We start from the raw sequence: 19,045 nt of genomic DNA, 5'->3' as shown, positions 1-19,045 counted from the left end.
CCAGAAATTTCATAATGTTTTCCATCAGATTCCTAAAGCTTTTCATTAAGTTAAACCATTACGTAAAATTATTAATGTTATTGTTGTTATTATTATTATTATTATTATTATTATTATTATTATTATTATTATTATTATTATTATTATTATTTTAATATAAATAAATAAAACAATACATTTGTAAAATAATTAACGTAAATGTTACCGCATATGTGTAATATTATTAAACGAACCTTTTATACTAACCGGAAGAACTCACCAATATAAACCCGGAAGTGAACGCGTCGTGTGATAACGGACCAATGAAACGGCAGTGAATGTTATTGTCGCAAAGAAGCGCCGAACAGCGGACGGTCTGAAGAACGCTTTATGAAACATACACGGCAGTTATTTATTTATTTATTTTGTTGAAAGCGCTTAAGTTAACATTTCCATTTAGTCATTGTTGAGGATGCCGTATGCCAACCAGCCTACAGTGAAAATCACAGAGCTGACGGACGAAAATGTGAAGTTTGTAATCGAGAACACGGACCTGGCGTGAGTGCGTTAGCTGAGACAACTAGCCGACCTGCTACTAACCGCTAGCATCATAATCAAACATGAAGCCCTTTCCTTTTGATCTTCCTAAATCACATTGTATTTTCGTGTAACAGTGTAAAATATCGGAACTGTCCCAAAATGTCCCACAAGCTGCTGAGCGGGGAGAAATGCTTGATTCTGATTGGTCAGAAGATGTTGATGTATTTTGTAGAACAGCAGCTCTGAAAGTAGTTCAGGTTACACTGGACATCCAGTAACAGTACACAGACGCTCTACATGAACAGAGTTACGAAGTTTTCTGTAAGGAGATGTTTATTTAGCGCTTTATGGAAAGATTCTCTACTTCCAATGCTTTCTAACAGTCTGAATTAGAGCTGTTGCATTAAGTTTTCTGATTTGGGAAAGACTTCAGGACAGACGGCTTTTTGCTTTCCAGGGAGTAAAAGAAAGATGAGTGAGGGAAGGACTGTTTATAGCTGCTGTAATATAAGTGATAACAGGAACTGACTAGTGGATGTTTCATGGACATTTCCACAACACTAAATGTAGCTCTAAACGGATAAATTTTATGGTGTGATGTTGTTTATGTAAAAAAAAATGTACTCGTCGTCATATTGCTGTGGTATAAGAGCAAGTTTGTGGTGGTAATCTTGACTCCTCTTCACACCACGCAGTTATTGATTCATTTCCAAAAACAGCAGCCTACAAGTCTTTTATTCTTTACATTGTGTTACTCGTTACATGTGTAATGTTTTATGAGGTGATGTTATTGTCAGTACTTCCCTCCCTGGGTTTTTGTTCCCATTATATGAAGAGGTTTGTTTCTCTTTTGTTAATAAAAGCTGCTTGTTTTTAAATACAGGGTTGCCAACTCCATCAGGCGAGTGTTTATGTCTGAGGTTCCAACCATCGGTGAGTGTCTTTACATCACATTACATTAGTCCAGACACAATAACATGATGGAAAATAGGCACGCTCTGTATCTAACATGTTTAACCAGAGCACGTAATCCCTTTTCTGTTTTGTAGCAATCGACTGGGTTCAGATCGACGCCAATTCTTCAGTTCTCCATGACGAGTTCATCGCGCACAGAGTGGGTGCGTGTCTGCGTTTTGGTTCATTGCAGAGGCGTTTCTTCTTCCTGGTGCTTTTGTCACCATTGCGGGCACGTGTGTGTGTACGAGACGTGATGATGTTATGATGTGTTTTTTCTGTAGGGCTCATACCACTGACCAGCGATGACATTGTAGACAAAATGCAGTACTCAAGGGTGAGTTTATTGGTATTTACTTGATAATTAGATGTGGTTAGAAAAGCCTTTACAACTTTTCATGCCAATCCAGGATGTAATAATAATAGTAGATGTAGTAAGAATTTAAGTGTAATACACAAAGTATCCAGAGAAACAGGACGTTTGTCACAAAAATATTTCTCAGCTGTGCAGCGTTGCTACTGTATAGACATTTGTTTGTGTAAACAAAAGTTTACACAAACTCATATTTTATTTTTATATCCCCCCCACATTTTAGAATAATAATAAAGCAATCAAAACTCTGGATTAACACAAATGGAACTATGGGAATTATGTTGTGATAAAAAATAAATCAAAATAAATAAATAAAAATGATTTAATATTTCAGCTTCTTCAAAGTAGACGCCCTTTTTGCGTAGAATTTCCAGAAATGTATTCTTGGCATTTCTCAACCGATTTCTTGAGGAATTTCCCTGCGATGCTTTTTAAACAGTATTACAGTTCACACCTATGCTGGACACTTATTGGCTGCTTTTCAGAATATTTCCCTCCAAGTCATCCGTTTAAAAAAAGATTTTATTCGTAAGTAAAATGTTAGTTTTCTAATGAAAGAAATGAACATTTTGGCACAATGATATTTTTGTCTACAACACCGATTTCAAAGATTTAATCACACACCTTCAGATAAAAAGGTTTTTAAGATCATGAGAAACATCTCAGTTGAGTGTCTCCAAACTTTTGACCGGTAGTGTAATTGTAGTGCAAATTTTATACATCATGGACATTGTTTCTTAAACCTCTGTTAGGACTGCACGTGCGATGATTTCTGTCCAGAGTGCTCAGTCGAACTCACACTGGACGTGAGATGCACAGAAGATCAGACGCGTCATGTGACTTCACGAGATCTGCTGTCTAATAACCCTAGAGTTATCCCTGTGAGTCACACTAACCTGAACAAACCTCAGTTTTTTCCATCATACACACTCTCATAGTCTTTTTTAAAAAAATTGTATTTCTTCGTTCATCACAAGGGTTCTTTTTTTTTTCTTTTATTTGAATGTTTTAAAATTTTTGCACAAACAGAAAGCCAATTCCTTCTTCTGTCGTTCTTCAGGTGACGTCCAGAAGTCGAGATAGCGACCCCAATGACTACGTAGAGCAGGATGGTGAGGATCTCTTGATTCGCTCTTCCGCAGCTAAGGCTCGCATCAGTTTTCTTCATTTTCTCACACCTTAATTTAGAGACTCTGTATAGATAAAATGAAAAGCACACAGTTTTACCCTTGCTCCGATTTATTCGGCGGACCAGCTGAGCTGCCTTTAGTTTTGCACTGGAGCTACGAGGTTAATGAGGCGTGTCTGGATCATCACGTAAACAGTGCTGAGGTCAAGCAGACTTGTTTATGTGACGTGAGACACTGTTATCTTTAAAATTGTGCCCAAGGATTTCACAGAGCAGTAATCCGTCATAGTTACTAGTAGTTTTTGTAACCTACTTGTTAATGGCTTTATGCTGCTGCAAAATAAAGAGCTTGTTTAATAATAAAGTCATTTGGATATGTACAGGATCAGTTAAAAATTTGCACACTAATGCATCTAATTCAGCTCCTTTGAGTCTGTCTTGGCTTGACCTTTGAACCCTCTGTCCTGTTCTCTTGATTTCAGACATCCTGCTGGTTAAGCTCCGAAAGGGTCAGGAGCTCCGACTCCGAGCGTACGCCAAGAAGGGCTTCGGCAAGGAACACGCCAAGTGGAACCCGACAGCAGGGGTGGCCTTCGAGTATGACCCAGATAATGCGCTGAGACACACAGTGTACCCCCGTCCTGAAGAATGGTATGTGCCATTTTTTTTTTAAGTTTCAGCTTTACCTCTGAAGACTGAAGACTTACCACTTATGACTCCTTCAGAAAAGGCATACCATATAAAAAATGACAAAGAAAATGTTTTAAAACGCGTTCATGTGGAGCATCTGTCATACAAGTTCCTGTGTAAGCTGTTACTATAGAAATGATAATGTATTAGAACGGGGACGTTAATATAAACAGGTGATTTTTGCCTTGTAGCTGGAACTACTTTCAGAGCTGCTGTTCTAGAAAATTAATCAACACCTTCTGACCAATCACTTTCGAGGAATCCAATAGCACTGTGATATAAAGACACACTCATTTGCATTTTTTTTTTTTTTTTTTTTAAATCTCAGGCCTAAGAGCGAGTACTCCGAGCTCGAGGAGGAAGAAGTCCAAGCTCCATACGACCCAAATGGCAAACCAGAGCGGTAAGTGACGCCATGTGGTACATAATGTTACAATAGATACATCCCTCTGAAATCACACATTCATTCATTCTAAAAAAGAAGTGTTTTAATTAGTATTTATTAAAAACTACACTATATTGCTAAAATGTTTGTGGACACCTGACCATCACGCCCATATGTGGTTCTTCCTCAAACTGTTGGCACAAAGTTGGAAGCACACAATTGTATAGAATATCTTAGTACGCTGTAGCCTTACAGTTTCATTTCACTGGAACTAAGAGGCCCAAACCTGTTCCAGCATGACAATGACCCTGTGTACAAAGCAAGCTCCATGAAGACATGGTATGTCAAGATTGGAGTGGAAGAACTCGAGTGTCCTGCACAGAGCCTTGACATCAACTCCATTGAACACCTGGAACGCTGACTGCACTGCAGGCCTCCTCACCCAACATCACTGCCTGACCTACTTAATGCTCTTGTAGATGAATGAACATAAATCCACACCACCACGCTGCAACATCTAGTGGAAAACATTCCCAAAAGACTGGAGGTTATTATAACAGCAAAGGTGGATTAAATCTGGCATTGGATGTTCAACAAGCACGTACGAGTGTGATGGTCAGGTGTCCACAAACTTTTGGCCATATAGTTTGTGTGTTATTTAAAATGGAGATAAATCCAGGTATGATGTGTATTATATAACAGTGTAACTATAAACTGATAAAAAGCAAGATGTGTGTTTTTTATAAAACAAAAGATCACGTAGTAACGAGCTGTACTCTACATGACGTGAGCGTAACCTGTGTTGGTGCTTCGCAGGTTTTACTATAACGTCGAGTCGTGCGGTTCTCTCCGGCCCGAGACGATCGTGATGTCTGCGCTCGCCGTGCTCAAGAAGAAGCTGAGCGACCTGCAGACGCAGCTGAGCCACGAGATCCAGAGTGATGTCCTCACCATCAATTGAGCAGAGCTAGGAGAAAGTCTGATTGCAGCGTGGTGTCAAGTGCAGAGAGAGAGAGATTGAGTTGTGGAGCGATGTACAGCAGGAAGTGGGTTTATATATATTTTTTACTTGTTGGATGTGGGTGTTGCGGAGCTCTTATTAATGAATCCATTAATAAAGAAGTCTTGATAATTGCAAAACTGGATTTTGATTTGAATTATATCTACTACCTTTTGAAAGGGGGGTGGGGGGATGGGCATGGTTGCTTAGTGGGCAAGGGTTTGATGTTGTAGGTACTGTTGGGCCTTGAGTGAGACTTTTCATCAGTAACTGGTCAGCTGAGAGCTTAGCATGCTTTCACGCTTTTTTTTCCCCCTCCTTCTCCAGAAATAGTGGCAACCAACAACACACTTCCCAGTCCTAGCTATTGTCAGCTGTCCTATCTTACGGTCTGGATTAGATTTTCATTATCAGTAATAATGTTGATGAGGAGATTTTATTCCTTTGCTATAGCTTTAGAGGCAGAAAATCAAGAGAATTTGAGCTGCTTGTGTGACAGCTACAGTTAACGAGATGTCACGTTGAATGCTCCAAAAATAAACGTAATTTTTTTGATACGTTATCTCTCCAAAAGTTTGTGGACACCTGACCATCACACTCGTATGTGCTTGTTGAACATCCTATGCCAGATTTAGTCCATCTTTGCTGTTCTAATAGCCTCCACTCTTCTGAGAAGGTTTTCCACTAGATCTTGGAGCGTGGTTGTGGGGATTTGTGTTCATTCAGCTACAAGAGCATTAGTGAGGTCAGGAACTGATGTTCGGTGAGGAGGCCTGGGGTACAGTCGGTGTTCCAATTCATCCCAAAGGTGTTCAGTGGGGTTGAAATCAGGGCTGTCAAGTTCTTCCACTCCAACCTTGGCAAGCCATGTGTTCATGGAGCTCATACAAAGACATTCTATACAATAGTATACGTCCAACTTTGTGCCAACAGTTTGGGGAAGAACCACATGAGTGGTCAAGTGTCCAAATACTTTTGGACATGTGTGTACTACAACTTTGAATTATGGCAATGAAAAATTTTTGACGCAGCATGCTGTAAATCTCATTCAATCTGTAGCAAAAACGTATTATTCATGACGTCTCAGTGCTTTTGCTATGTACTTTTTCTCTTTCTAAAATGAAGCCTCTCCGCAGTCCCTGGATAAATCACTCGCCAAATCCTTACATGTGAATGTAAAAAGAACAGCAGAGGGCAGCAGAGAACAACACGAGTTCAATTTCGATCAAAATCAACCAAACGGCTTCAATTGCGCAAAAACGTCAACTCCAGAAAAATCAAACGACTTCTGGTCATCTTCTTATCAGCGCTTTAAATCCAACGGCATCCAATGTCACTGAATGGGTTTACTGACCGCTACAGCTTGCACCACTTCAAACACACATTCACATCTGTTACTAATCATTTTGTATATTTATTTCTTATATATATATATATATAAAAATGTAGAGTATAGAGGAAAAGTTTGCCCATGTCAACTTCTCATTTTCATCCTAATCATTTAGACTAAAATAAATGAAATGACCTCGGTCAACACTTCTTTGCATATAATCAAATAAGGAGTAATGTCCAAATGTAATAGGGTTAGACGTCTTGGACGCATCACTACTTTGTTTCAGATAAAACGTCACACGCATGATTTATATGGTCGTAATTCCGTCTGAGGAGAAATTATGTTCAGGTTAATAAGGTGCACAGGTGAGTTTTAACGTGTCACGCTGTGTAAGTCACGATGTGTGCCATTTCTCTTTTGTAAATTATTCACACCACACAAATCTAAATTTTAACTTCATCTTTTAATTACAGGATCTAAAAGAAGCAAGTGACAGCCATTAGCTCAATATTTAAATATTTTCTATTTCACTGAGACCTATATATAAATTCTTGATTGATTGAAATAGCATTGATATACTGTACGTGGAATACTGGCAAAAATCAAAACAAAACTAAAAAAAAAAAAAACCCCAAACAGTTTCCCTTAAGAGTGTGTATTGCTTCTTAACCGATATCACATCAATTTTTGGCACACCACAAGTCAGTTAAATGTCATAAAAATCTCAAATATTTCTATAAATCTTTAAAATACTGTGCTGTTTTTTTTTTTCTCCTAAAATAAGCTATATAGAGATGATCGATAACTCTAACTCCTCTAAGGTAGAGATAAGCAAGCACGTTGCTTTTTCACTGCACACTTACACCGCTGTGTGTTTAACCATCCTCTGTTCCCCTCCCTCAGTTCACACATAAACACAGGACACACAATTTAAAAGATGAAATGCATGACGCTGCTGGAAATGTAAAAATCTTAATCCTTTCTAACTCGTCTCAGCAGCGTATGTGATAGGTTTGGGTGACTGAAACAAAGCATATGATTAATCTTTGATTGGGATGAAACCTAAGACCAGATCGAATTCGGTGATCCAATACTGACCACCTCCGCACAGAAACGAGGAGCTGATTGGATATATCGGTCATTTTTTCTCCTTGAATAAGAAAAATACATTTATCGTTCATATTTAAAGCAAAACTCCACCCTGATACACTTATACGTTATATGAGAATGGTGCTAGTTTGTTGGTTGGTGCTGTATTTTCATTATTCCTGTGAGAAGAGAGCAGCTCCCCGTGGATGATGTCACAGGGGGACAATTGCGCACTTTAATGGGGGGGCAAAAATCTCAACCATAAGTGATAACAGTCAGGTTTTCCTGTTTGCTCTTTAAAACAAAAGAGCATGAGCTTATTTTCTTCCTCGCCATTTTCTAGCGAAATCCAGCAAAAAAAAATAACGTTGGCGTGACCGTTGGACTCAAAGTTCCAGAATGCAATGCAGCTATATGATGCAGTTAGTGACCTATGAGAAGATGAGCATGATGGCATTAATGGTGGTATTAACATGAAAGTTTGAACAGAGTGTATAGATGAGGAGGTGAGAGAGCTGGACAGACTGAAGGACTAAAGTGCTGCCGCATCGCTCTCTTTAGGTAGAGATAAAGCAAGGGCTGAATCCCACTGCACCACCAATGACACAGGAACATTAACTAAAGTGAAAACAGAACAACACGTCAATGAAACATGGGACTTGGATGTCATGTTAATCATAAAGATTAATATGCAAGTTATACAGGGTGGAGTTTTCCTTTAAGTAGCTATACTGGTTTTTGCTGGCAAAACAAAATATTATATTACATCCATCATGCACTGTGAAAATTCATCAAAACTTTTGATATGATTTTACAATTGCAATATTACCCAACGCTCGTCAACGTTTGAGGTTCTATGCTACTTCTAGAGAGCCAACACTGAGATTATGATAAAGGTCCATAAAGAGCAACTCCAGCGTTTTGATGGTTTGTTTAAAACATCATCTATGTCACCAACTGATGTTCTCCCTGATGTGAGGAGGGCATCAATTCCTGCCCAACATCCACGCTACGCTCGTTCTATATACTGCAGTAATGCATGTTGTGAAGAATGTGATGGTCCAGTACAGACAATTCACGGGCTCCAATGAATGAACGCATGAGTCGTGGGCAGTGTGAATAGAAACGCCTGACCTGCACTAGAGGTGTGTGTGTGTGTGTGTGTGTGTGTGGACTGTTTTATTTTAATGCCGCTCCCAATTCTGACCAATCCCGCCTTCTCCTGCACTTATTTCTCTTTGTACAGTAGGGTCCAAAAGTCTGAAACCACATTGAAAAATCAATTACATACATTATATTTGATATTTGATCCGCTCGATGTCATCTCGGGGAGATTTCCATTGCCGCTGTCGCCTCTGACTTGTAAAACTGTTTTGTGACAATGTTCATTGTTAAAAGTGCTTTAGAAATAAATACAATCGAATATTTTGAACAAAATTTGTAGAATTTTTCAAACAAAGAATGTAATATCTTGAATATTCATGATTCTGTACTATTTCTAGGTCACTAGGTCATGCAAATCTGTTACTGACCATGTTAACTCCTTTTGTATGCAAGATTTTTTGTCTTATCCCTTCCACTGTGATGGGTTTGAGCTAACATGGATTGAAAAATGTTTCTAACATTCTTGCTGATGATATCATTTTTGTATTCATTTACAAAATAGAAGCATTTTTTTTTTTACTAGAAGTCTAAGACTTTCTGACCCCACTGTACGTGTTGGTGTACAACCGTCCACATCTGAACCCTCCACGATCTGCTGCTAATGAGCATAGCTTTTGTTTGTCCTGCGAGGATCATGTCTGACTGCTTGCTCCCGATGCTGAACTTTGGTTGATGTCAAATGTGTTACAAAAGGAATTTCACACTACTATACGCTACACTCAATCGCCAAGCGGACTTCCGGCTTCTGCACATGGCTTTCAGGAAGAAAAAAAAAAATGAAACTACAGTTAAACCACTGAAACAAAACAAAAGTGTGGGATTGTCGAGCATGTTTGTGTCTCATCGACCAGCACAAATATATGTTTTGACAGCGTGGGAATGAATAAGCCTAGCTCCCTGGATAAGCTGACGTCACACACCTTGACTCCAAGGCCAATGCCTGGAACAATAAAATAAGAAATAACAGAGCTTAAGAAGGGTTGTTTTTTTTTCATGAAAGTCACTGGAGTTGCTCTTTAACCCTTTAAATGCTCAGCTTTTTTTTTTCTTAGATCGCATTCTGCCTCACTTTGAATCTGCCAAATGAAGCAACAATCAAGCTAATCTTCCCCACCATGGCAAAAAACAGGTCATGATTATCCCAAAACACAAACGAAAGAACAAAGCAGCACTGCAGGGATGAGTAATCTGTAAACCGTACAACTGGAAAGGGAAAAAAACAAACAAACAAAAAAAAAACATGTTTCAGTGCAGTTACAGATTTGCCTAAAGCAACATATTGGAAAAAAAAAAAAAAGACTCACTCTCTTGCATTCAAATCACAAAGCAACTATAAAATATCTATTCCTGCTTTGCAGTTTGAGACAGTATACGTACGACAGTGTTGCCTGCAGTAGACAGACACATTCTGGTCATTGGATCAAGTGTACAGTCATATCTAACAGCTGTGTGCTGAAATAGCTGAAATATCAAGGGTGTTTCTCTAAAGGCATCTCTTCAAATTGTTCAAGCATAATACTCTAAACCTTATATAAACATCTCTGCTCTCCTAATCCATTTTAATCAAGTACTCGTCAGTCGTTGAAATTGGCAACATAAGAAAAACAGCTGGAAGATGGTATAAAAATAGTGGCGGAAATAGCAGTCTAGTCTAGTAGGACTTCAGGAACTAAACCAAATGGCAGGAAAGCAGTCAAACCTCACAATGTGGAAGACACGCAATATCAGTAGATATTATACTTCAGAAAGACTTGAGTGATTTTGACCCATTCAGACAAATACCTTATGCTTTACTGCAATCAAAGACAAAAAGATGGAAAACCATCATGCCAACACACACACACACACACACATGCGCACACACAGAGAGAGAAGTGACCCTTCATGCTTCTGGTGAAGATGCTAGGGTCGTGAACATGTGAACTGAGGGACAGTATGACACCAAATGCGCTCATCTTAAAAATCCATGTATATCCTGGTCAAATATGTAGAAGAAAGAAGAAAAAAAAAGCATGACTTTTTCAGACAATACACAGATGATCCTTCCCTTTTTGCTGAAGAAATATTCTCTGGATAATTGTCTTAGCAAAGATAGAAAATGGAAGGCCAGCTCTGCTGGTTCTTCAGTTCATTCACACGAGGCCTGAGTCCATAAAACCCAAAAACAGCAATGAGCGCTAGTGTGTGTGTGGACTGTACAGCGTGTTTGGCTTGTCGCGGCCCGTCACCGGCTGGAACTTTCATGTACAAAGAGCTTTATGCTTTGCGCACATCTTTAACACCTTGTCAGAACCTTTTCTTCAGGACATGAGTGCTCCCTAGAAATCTTTTCCAGCTGACGAGGGTAGTGGGGAAACCAAGGTATTAAAATAAGCAAAAAACCCCAAAAATGAGCGAGGAACAAATGAAGCTCAAGAACAAAAGAAAGCTTGTGCTGTCCCAGTCTCATCTGTCAAGCAGCAGCTTGAGGGCACGCTCGATGTTCATGCGATGACCGACGCGCGTCACTCCCAGGTCAATTAGGTCCTGTTTCTGCAGGCTGGGCAGGTGTGTGCCCTCTATGTCGTTCTCCAGGAAGGCGTCTCTGTGCTCTGCCAGGTTGAGGCTTTCCAGCCAGTCAGCCACGTCCTGTTTGGTCCACGAAAGAACCGCCTTGGAGGCGAATGGTTTGCCAGAGGCGGCCTGGAGGAACGAGAGTGGTGAAGGTGAGCGACTTCGGCCCTGTACAGAGGACGTGGTGCTCACCGCGGGTAGAGAGGAGGATGATGAGGAGCAGCTCAGAATTGGAGGAGGAGATGTGATGCCTGGGCTCGAGGGATGACGATGGTGATGCAAGCTCTCAGCCTGTCGGCATGGCGACGGCGCAGGCACGTTCGGGCCGGGCTGATTGGTGAAGGACATGCTGGGGTTCGGCTGGGTTCCTGAGATGAGGGACACACCGTCCTGATTTCTAAAGAAAAATAGGGAGAGGAACAAAAACGGGAAGAATTGAATCCAGAAAAATAAGTCAATGAAGGTTTTGTGGTCATCAGTTAACTGAAATGGTTAGTAATAAGTCAAGGTGATTGGACTTGTATTGCAGTCTTCAAGACGTTTCTCTCCTCATCAGGGAGGATTCATTAGGTCATCATTAGTTCACAGTTGAGGAAGGGCCTGAAAAGAGTGGACAAACATCTCCAAGTACAAGACCAGTCACCCTGACTTGTAAGTCAGATAGAAACAAAGGAAGAGAAAGACAGCAAACATTTAATTTTTTGCACCTGGAAAAAGGCACATAAAAACAAAGTTTGCCTAACTTCGGTGAACCATATAATCGAAAGCAAAACTTGCTCAAAACCTTCATTGTTAATCTTTACAAATTTTACAATCACTGAAGGATGAACAAATCAAAATAGCTAGTTCGATGTTAGTGCTGTGTAAACAGAGCATTTTGGGTCAGTTCTTTGGTCTGTAAATAACCACAGATTTCCATAGTAAATGAGGCTCAGGGTTAAAAAAAGGTCTACAGTGGGAGGAGGCAGCAGTGTGTCTTCTTTAAGGAAGTGTGCCCAATATAGGCACACAATCCAAACTACTAATATACACAGATCAAGCTGCACTGCTAAGAAAACAAACTGCATAATCATGCAACTGGAAACATGTTCACCTTTGTCATCACTAGCAATAGATGACATTTTTCTAGTTTGGGTAAGGGGCTCTTGAAAACCCTCATGGGGACAGTTTATGTGATATAATGACTGAATAATGAATGGGTCGTGTTCCAAATCAGGCAAATACGCATACACATGCACAAGCACTAACACACCTCTCCCTCTTCTATGGTTTGGTCTCTGTTCATCACACCGATGTTGCTCATCTCATCCTCAAGGCTGTTCTCATTATTAGGTTGCTAGGCAACTCGTTCTTTCATGAGCTCAGCACACACACAAATCTGTGTAGCTAAATGAATGTCTGTGTTACTGGGGCGAGTGTTGGTGGCTGTGATGGGATGACATACCTCAATCCAAAGTGAGTTCTACATCCTGGGGGAGAGTCTAGTGCTTCCCCTGGCTTTGGTGGTTTGTCTTTGCTGACATGTTGCAGAACAGAGTTTATTTCAGTCAAGCCTTGGGGTTTTGTCTCTGGTCCATGGGGGTTTTTCAGATCCAGAGGTTCCCCCCAAAGCTTTGAGGTTCTTTGTGTTGGGGTTTTTAGAGGCTCTGGTGGGGCAGTTCCCAGGGGTGGTGGGGGGATCGAGGAGGGCACCCTGAAAGAGCTTATGGTCTCCTCATTTAAGGCGTCCTTGTAAAGTGCGTTGCTCTTGTTGACGGCGTACTTGGCTTTGGGCTTGGGCAGGACCTGCGCCCTGTCCACCAGAAAGGCCTGACCGTCTGCATAGACCATGCAAGTGTCCAGGGTCTCTCCTCCTTCTGAGGATAAAGTGGAGATGCTGGATACAGTGGAGACCGTACTCGTGGTTTCCAGTTGGGGGTCTCCACTGCTCCGGCTGTCCACTTCAATGCCTGAGTCAATAATGGGCTCATAGGGTTCCAGAGGTCCTGTAGGAAAGCTGGGAGGTGTGCAGTTAGTAAGAACTGTTGGTCTCTTGATTTCTTGATCTCTTGAGTTGCTTGTGGTTAAATGGGAGTAATAGGGAGAAAGTGTTGGTCCACTCATTCCATTGGATTTCTGTTTCAGTAGTTCACTGAGTGCCCCTGATTGGTCTTCCGGGATGTCAAAACTATTGGCAAACTCTAATGGTGGAGGCAGGGGTTCGGCAAACACAAACTCCTCATCAATGTCAACAGAGGCCAGAGGCGGTGGAGGGATACCAAAGGGGAGTTTGACAGGCTCATCTACAGAGCTGACAGAGATCATGGTTTTTGGTGGCAAAGAGAGAGGCTTTGGTGTTGCAGGCTTTGCAGGAGCTGGCTGGTTGGGATCACGAAGCTCCCCAGGTGTGCTGTCAGGACAAACATCCTCATCTCTCTCGCCTTCCGACAGGCTGTTCTCCTCAGTTTTGGCCCCATCTGTGGTGTGAACCATTAGTAGCCCTGCTGATTTCTGTTGGGATGTGTCTACAATGTCAATCAGCATGTTCTTCTTCTCCTCTGCCCTCTTCTCAGCCTTGCCCAGGTCCAGTTGGAACTTGGACTCTGTCTCATACTTTGACTCCGTCATCTGTCTCCGCAGGCCTCCCCGTGGCCTGCCCATGGTGGCAGTGCTGGAGAAACTCACTTCAACATTGGACCGAAGTTTTGTGTCGATGAAAAGTGGCTTGTTGAGGTCCAGTTTGGATGGGTCACTCTTAAGTGGCAAAGGCTGAGACTGCTCCCTCATGGCCCGGTCTCTGGCAGCTAATGCTAAGGCTAATGGAGAATTGGGGTCTAGTGGTTTTCCGGTGACAGGGTGAACATAATTCCCGCTCCCTGAGCTGTAGGTCTTGTGAGCTGGCAGGCTGATAGGACTGTGACCTGTTCTAGTGTTGAGTAACTCCCGCACCATGGTGGGTTCTGGGCTGTTGAAGTCTGTCACATTGCCCCCTCCTCGAGGGATGCTGAGCAGGGATGAAGGGGGAGCCATGAGCCGGCGCAGACGCTCATCACTGCTAAACATGCCCTCATCAATGGACTTTGAGTGTCGCAGACGAGGGGTAGGAGTGGGAGCCACATCCTCATCACCAGCATCTGTGGATCTGAAAGACGGGGAATTTCTGTGAACTGCCAACCGTTTTTCCCTGGCTGTGCTGGGAGCCATGGCAGTTGCAAAAGGGCTTCCTGTATCGAGGCCATCCTCTGGCCGGAGTTGGCCTGGGTGGTCAGGCGTAGTCGTCTCAATCTCCATACTGCTGCCCTGGCTGCTCTTTCCACTGCTGCTGGTGGAGGGCTCTTTGATGATGATCGTGGGTATGGGGATGGAGCAGGTTTTCTCTGGGCTGTCCTCTACATTGGACTGTTTCACAAGCATGCCCTTTCTACGTGCAGGCTTGTTTGGGACAAACAGTGCAGCATTAGCCATTTTGCCAACATCCGAGTATGGGTTCTCTGGAATCTGGGCTCGGCGCTTATGAAGGCTCTGCTGAGCAGTTGGACTGTTGCTGTAGGCCTCTACATTGTACTGTTCAGAGTTTTCTCTATAATGCATGCCTTGCTCTCTCCAACCTGAACCAAGGCTTGAGTCTCCTCTGTCTGAAGGAGCGCTGTTCACAGTAGGATTTTGAGAGGTGAAGCCTGGTCGGATTGTGCCATAACCATGTCCAGCAGATGTGGGAGCATTGTTGTGGGGAGGAGATGGAGGGGAAATAGCCGGTGGTGGGGGAATGTCCTCCGATGTGTCAGGCATTGACAGGCTTCTTGTAAATTTTAACATGGGAGGAGTGAGGAACTGCTTTTCTTCTTCAGTTACCCCTGTGGTTGGATAACAAGAGCCAATTACTCTGAGAGCACCCACATCAAACCAGAAATATTTCCCCGTATTTCATATAGAACAAATAAACCAAAAGTGCCATTACTGGATCTAATACAGCAAACAAGTTTTAAATTAGTAGGGGCTTGTTTTATTATACACACAAAAGTTTTTTTTTTCTTTATATGGTGGAAAACAGAAACCCTTTCTGACCAGAGTAGGGTACTGTTGGTACAAAAATCACTCATGAAAACAGCTATGTACTGTTATTACAATGCTATTGTTGAAAAAATGTATAATTTTTTGAATACTTGCCTATCGATGTCTGTCGGCGGATGGTTCCTTTTGGCACACCCAAGTATGGGCCTTTCGGAGTTACTGTTACCGGTGGGGAATCCACTGATATGTCCTGGCTGTTGCACAGTGACTGAACAACCACAAAGACAGGTGTGTTAAGACAGAGGTTTAAAAAAAAGTGTTAAAAAAGAAATCTATATTGTAAAACCTGACAGCCTGAAGTGTTTTATTCCACTTATACCACAGACAAAGATATTCTAGACAATTGTGTGCTTCAAAACTTGTGGCAAAAGTTTGGGGAAGGCCCACTTATGGATGTGAAGATCAGGTGTCCACATACATTTGGTCATATAGTGAATTTTTTCATCTCAGAATATTTCATTAGTGATTGTTTTATATGAAACAGAAAAAAAAGATATCATTACTGGGTCAAAGGTCATGCTTACATTCATTTCCGGGGCCACAGCGAAGCACCTGCTTGTGGGGCGCGGTTTTACAGCTGCCACCCTCACGTCCACATTCGCGTTGTCCCACACGGGTTTCTGGGGAGGGACAACCTCCTCCACTTTATCTGCAAATCACCAGAGTTTCTATTTAGGGATCAGGAAGCAACAGGACACTGCATCTAATAAGATCAAGCCATTATCCTCTCACAGGATGTACAGAATAAAAAAAGAACCCAAACCAAGCAAGGGAAAGGAGACAGAAATAAGTACATTGACATTGGTCAAGGTCAAAGCCGTGCAAGCTCTTCCCGATTCCGAGGGAATGTGTGTCTCAGCGGCCACTGCACAACATGCTAGCGGTAGCGATTGCTTTCATACAGGTCCCATGCATGGGAAATGATTACTTAGGGTGACGTGAAAAACAATCCTCTTCTTCTGAGCCACAATATCTGAAAGCTGATCATCTACACAGGGGCGGAGGAGAGGGAAGTTGTCAAGTGTGCATATACTGTGTATAAACGTGTATGTGACAAAAAATTCTTTAATCTCGAATCTGATTACATGCACTCATTCACACACACACACACACACACAGACACACACACAAACACACAGGCAGACAATTTCTCTTTGTTTCACATCATAAACATTTATAACTATAAATAAATAAATAAATAAATAACGGTAAATAGATATAAATAAGATATAAATCCCTTTATAGTTATATAATATATATATATATATACACACACACATAAAATACACACACACACACACACACACACACACATATATATATATATACACACACAACTCTGGAAACAATAAAGAGACCACTGCAAATTTTTCTTAAATCAGCATCTCTACATGTATGGCAGCCAGTCCATTCCAGTGTCTGATGAATTCCAACACAGGCTCGCCTCATTCTACTAAATGAGGTACTGATTAATTGATCACCTGAACCAAATATTATTTAACGAGGAAAAGTATTTTTAAAAAAAACTGCTGTGGCCATCACTGTCCTCTTGCAATAGGACCAGCTGGATGGCAAAGACAGTGCTGGCTTTACTGGCAGAGGAATACAGTGAGTGTCGGGTTGCTTCCATCCTTAAAATTTCAAAGATGGCGGTTCATAAGAGCAGGGTCAAGCAGCAGACATTGGGGACAACAAAGCTGAAGGAGAAAAATGACTCTCCACTGACTGGGATGACCGCCAACTCATTCAATGTCATGACATCAAGTGACTTACAAAAAGAATGGCAAACGGCAGCTGGGGTGAAGTGCATGGCAAGGACGGGTCGAAACAGGCTCCGAGGGGCAGGGCTGAAGTCGTACACAGCTAGAAAAAAGCACTTCAATTAAAAGCAAAGAAGAGCCAGGCTGATTGGACCTGGAAAGGATTGGACTGTAGAGGACTGGAGTAAAGTCCAATTTTCAGTGTTGCCCAACACCTGGTCTAATGCTTAGACGGAGTCCTGGAGAGGCCTACAAGCCACAGTATCTTGCACCCACTGTGACATTTGGTGGAGGATCGGTGATGATCTGGGGGTGCTTCAGCAAGGCTGCAATCAGGCAGATTTGTGTTTGTGAAGGACACATGAATCAAGCCACGTACAAGATTGTCCTGGAAGAAAACTTGCTTCCTTCTGCTTTGACAATGTTCCCCAACTCTGAGGATTGTTTTTTCCAGCAGGACAATGCCCCATGCCACACAGCCAGGTCAATCACATTGTGGATGGAGGACCACCAGATCAAGACCCTATCATGGCCAGCCCAATCTCCAGACCTGAACCCCATTGAAAACCTCTGGAGTGTGAAAAAGAAGATGGATGGTCATAAACCATCAAACAAAGCAGAGCTCCTTGAGTTTTTGATTGTGAAAAACTGGTGGAGAGCATGCCAAGACGCATGAACGCTGTGACTGAAAATCAGGGTTATTTCACCGGCTATTGATTTTTGAACTGTTCTTAAATTAAAACATTAGTATTGTGTTGTTTAAAAATGAATATGAACTTATTTTCTTTGCATTATTTGAGGTCTGACAACACTGCATCTTTTTTGTTATTTTGACTAGTTGTCATTTTCTGCAAATCAATGCTCTAAATGACAATATTTTTATTTGGAATTTAGGAGAAATGTTGTCAGTAGTTTATAGAATAAAACAAAAATGTCATTTTAACATATAACTATAAATAGTAAAATTAGAGAAAGTGATCATTTCGCAGTGGTCTCTTAATTTTTTCCACAGCTGTATATATAGGGTCTTTCTCTATGTGTTGTATAGTATGATTCATTACTAGGATAATTATAGGATAACTAGGTTTCTAATACTGACACGCACCACTGACATCTTATTCAGCACCTTTGAACCTACACAACACTGATGCCTGGTGATACCGGTGTTTCTCTGTTTGTTTTTATCTATCCATTCAGCTCAAGGAAGCCTGACGAGAGAAGTACGATCATTTCATCTGCTCATCAACGTTAAAACGAGTGCCAGCAGCTTTGCACTGAAAATATGGCATTACATTTTGCAGGTGGATTGTTGCTATATTAGACGTCTGCAGCAAGATTTCCATGACAACACCTCATTGCAGAATGATTCAAAGCTGTAGAGGGTCCTCTTACAATGATGGGTAGCTAGAACGTTAGCACATCCCCATCCTTACAAAGAATCTTCTTTAACAATGAGACTATAACACTTCCAGTGAGGCATATCCATTACCAGTAGAAGAAATTATTCCCATTTGCATTTTCACAATGAAAAATAGAGATTCAGGTCTGTAGAGCATTCTCTTTGCTATATTCAGCATGAGTGTTTATTTGTTTGCTTGTTTCTTAAAAAAAAAAATATATATATATATATATATATATATATATATATATATATATATATATATATATATATATATATATATATATATAGGGCCACATTTCATATATAAATATTATCTACAGTGCCCTCAACTAATATTGGCACCCTTGGTAAATTTGAGCAAAGAAAGCTGTGAAAAATTTTGATCTATGAAAAAATATGATCTTTTGGATCTGGAGAGATTCTGTATGGAGGAATGGTCTCAGATCCCTTGCCATGTATTCTCCAACCTCATCGGGCATTCTAGGAGAAGACTCAGAGCTGTTATCATGGTAAAGTATTGACTAAAAGGGTGCCAATCATTTTTTTGTTGTTGATAAACCTGTGTTTTTTTTTGTTTTGTTTTTTTTACAATTGTTTGATATCCATGAGAGCAGAATATTTTTGTGAATTTTTTAGAACAAAAT

At 41.2% G+C, this 19,045-nt stretch overlaps 2 protein-coding genes across 6 annotated transcripts in view; one reads left to right on the top strand and one right to left on the bottom strand.

The window, feature by feature from the left end:
* Positions 1-299: 299 nt before the first annotated feature.
* Positions 300-5,190, top strand: polr2c (RNA polymerase II subunit C). Of its 2 annotated transcripts, none has more exons than XM_017474462.3 (9): positions 300-537; positions 1,403-1,452; positions 1,569-1,637; positions 1,758-1,810; positions 2,599-2,727; positions 2,907-2,958; positions 3,458-3,626; positions 3,994-4,068; positions 4,867-5,190. In XM_017474462.3, exons 1-9 carry the CDS (start codon positions 452-454, stop codon positions 5,009-5,011), a joined length of 828 nt encoding a protein of 275 aa, XP_017329951.1. In that variant the 5' UTR covers positions 300-451; the 3' UTR covers positions 5,012-5,190. The 2 variants fall into 2 exon arrangements, with proteins under 2 accessions (XP_017329951.1, XP_017329952.1); XM_017474463.3 differs by lacking the exon at positions 300-537 and adding an exon at positions 559-840.
* An 879-nt stretch (positions 5,191-6,069) lies between these two features.
* Positions 6,070-19,045, bottom strand: part of shank2b (SH3 and multiple ankyrin repeat domains 2b) — a 137,997-nt gene continuing 125,021 nt past the window's right edge. For 2 of the 4 annotated variants that reach the window (XM_053682216.1, XM_047157260.2), the window contains 4 exons: positions 15,764-15,888; positions 15,336-15,447; positions 12,634-15,022; positions 6,070-11,586 (listed from right to left, as the gene is read on the bottom strand). In XM_053682216.1, coding sequence (XP_053538191.1) covers positions 11,082-11,586; positions 12,634-15,022; positions 15,336-15,447; positions 15,764-15,888 — 3,131 coding nt within the window. In that variant the 3' untranslated portion in view covers positions 6,070-11,081. Of the gene's footprint in view, positions 11,587-12,633; positions 15,023-15,335; positions 15,448-15,763; positions 15,889-16,167; positions 16,228-19,045 lie in introns of all 4 variants that reach the window. The other 2 variants (XM_053682217.1, XM_053682215.1) reach the window with 2 other exon arrangements.

This window comes from Ictalurus punctatus, chromosome 8, assembly GCF_001660625.3.
Source record: "Ictalurus punctatus breed USDA103 chromosome 8, Coco_2.0, whole genome shotgun sequence".
In the NCBI taxonomy this organism is placed as follows: Eukaryota; Metazoa; Chordata; class Actinopteri; order Siluriformes; family Ictaluridae; genus Ictalurus; species Ictalurus punctatus.
This window is presented reverse-complemented; position numbering and strand designations above follow the sequence as displayed.